The 2395-nt window shown below is 44.7% G+C and overlaps 1 protein-coding gene across 1 annotated transcript in view; it reads right to left on the bottom strand.

Annotated features, from left to right (window-relative positions):
- The window catches only part of LOC117176551 (KAT8 regulatory NSL complex subunit 1), a 47317-nt gene that overhangs the window by 37594 nt on the left and 7328 nt on the right, over positions 1-2395 (bottom strand). Inside the window, exon 2 of the mRNA XM_033366804.1 lies at positions 9-1612. Coding sequence (XP_033222695.1) covers positions 9-1409 — 1401 coding nt within the window. The 5' untranslated portion in view covers positions 1410-1612. The remainder of the gene's footprint in view (positions 1-8; positions 1613-2395) is intronic.

The following is a 2395-nucleotide window of genomic DNA, read 5'->3' as shown; positions in this document are numbered from 1 at the left end:
CTCGATGCAGTACAGTCCGAATCCAGCTTGGATTCCACTAGGTGCAAATGCGCGGCCAGAGGCCCAGCCACCTTCTCCACTTCCTCCCCCTTGATATTAATTTGCGAGGCAGTAAAAGCAGGATGTCTGCTCGAACTCCCAGCCCCTGCACCCGAATTATCCCTCGACCCGGCACCAAAATACCGGCAACACGCACGCTGTCTACTAACACTGCTGCTCTGCGTCGCACAAGTCTTCTCAATCTTCTCCAAAAAGTTGTTCATACTACTATTCACTTCCGGACTGCTCCTCGCCGCCGATTTCGACCCAATTCCCGCCAACTCTTGAAAAAAGTACTGCTTCACGCCATTATGAGCCACCTCAAGAACTCCCGTATTCTCTTCAGCCACATGCCTTCCAACAAGTCTAGCCTGAAGCTTTCGGAGTCTCCTCAACAAAAATGCACACCGCCTTTCATTCTCAAATTGATTCTGCGCTACAAGATCCTCGTGTGATTTTAAATTCTGGACCTTTAGCTGTTCAATATCCTCGGTGGGATTCGCATACTCTGTACAAAGCCCAACAAAGTCCTCATCATTGAGCAAGTTCTGCTCAAAAGATGGAAACATCTCCGAGCCGGAAAACATCTCGACACTGTCAGCGACACTTTGGGCTGGTTCGCTGCTGAGCGCAATGCCTTCCGCACTCTCCGCACCTTCCATCGACTTGATCACCTGCAAAATGTCCTCCACATTCTGTCCAATATCCGCGACCTCGGGAGTATTGGGGTCCGTGATTTTCTCGTCGCTGAAACCCATGATTTGATCAACGTCGAGGGTCTTTTCGTCGCTAGCAGTTCCAGAGTCAGTCAAAGGGACGTCGCTTGATTTCAGGAAACACATATTATCCGCTTGATCACCCATAGATGGGTCGTTCATTATAATGTCGGTCGTCTGCGGCTCTTTGTCCGGGACGACCGGCCGCTCGTCTTCCAACACTTTTTCGAAGGCGAAGTCCTTGTCTGCGATCAGGTCAGATCCGTTCGCGAACCCAGACAAATTATCGATACCAGACAAGTTATCGAGACCACTGGAGTACTTGGAGTTGATGACATCACGAATCAGATTTTTAGAGATGCCAAGGAGGAACTGGTCGTCAATCTTGGAAGGCTGGACGTTGGCGGAAACGACAAATTTGGCCAGGACCTCGCGGTTCTGGCAGATTTTCGAGGCCTGCTTGGGGGAGAGGAATCCGCCGACTGGTAAGGAAGGAAGCAAATTTTCAGGCTTTTGAGGACCGCCTTCCGTCAGAGCAGGGGCCATCACTGCCACTGACGCTGCCAAGGGTGCCGCCACGACATCCAGAGGCTCCGACTTGTGTCCTCGTCTGCGCCCGCTCCACAAACTTTTGGGGGCTGTGCTTACTCCCATTCATCCATTACTAGCTTTCTGTGCATCGCGCCTCAACTTTTCACTCCAGAGGATTCTTTATTGTGAACTCTGGTCAGTGTCTTCCTGCGCTATCGACGATTCATGTCAAACTTAAGATGTTCCTCTGATAGTTTCAAAGCTACGTGGCAATGGTTGATGGATACATAGCGACTTGGGTTGATGATCGGAATCCAATAATGAATCTGCGAAAAAAGGGATTGATTTAGCAAAGCTTAAGAATTGAGTATGGCATATATTCAGCATTTAAACTTAAGCAACAATAATTATGCAATACTAATTTCTTTATTACTACACAAGAAAGCCTATATAGAATCGACTGATTTAATCCTTCCAAGAACTGCTAGCCCATGCAGTTTCAACGCCGCGTGGCAGTGTCAACAAGGGGTTGCCACAAATTTACAATAGACTGTTTAAGTTTCCACAGACTGATTTAGTCTCAAGGCCAGTGCGAGACAAGCCCCGAAACTGTTCTTATATTATCAATTTGAAAAATAATTTAACATTTTATAACTGCAAGGTAAAGCATATTATGTAAATTATTGTAAAACAGATTTTTGACTTCGCAGTCCAAAAAGCTCTCAAAACGCGAGAAATTGGGAGCTTTAAAAGAAAACAGGAAAATAAATTCTATTAAATAACACTAATGTATTTTCATATTCCTAAGATTTTAAGTTAAAATATATTGCATTTTCAACAAAATAGTTGAATTTCCAAAAAAAAAGCGGACCAAACCAAGTGGAACTTTCAACCAAAAAAGAAAAAATTTCAACCAGAGTTGAATATTTCAGCTAAAAACCCGAATCCTCTAGGAAATATTTGAGTTTTACGCCCAAAGAAATAAGTTTTTAACAAAGAACTTATTATTTTTATTATTATTACACCATTAAGCCATTTCCCTTTCGGGGTAGGCGTGACTCACTCGGCAGGGAAAAGGAGTAGTGTGTGGATGGGATAGAGATTTTTCA

Source organism: Belonocnema kinseyi, chromosome 7 (assembly GCF_010883055.1).
Source record: "Belonocnema kinseyi isolate 2016_QV_RU_SX_M_011 chromosome 7, B_treatae_v1, whole genome shotgun sequence".
Taxonomy (NCBI): Eukaryota; Metazoa; Arthropoda; class Insecta; order Hymenoptera; family Cynipidae; genus Belonocnema; species Belonocnema kinseyi.
This window is presented reverse-complemented; position numbering and strand designations above follow the sequence as displayed.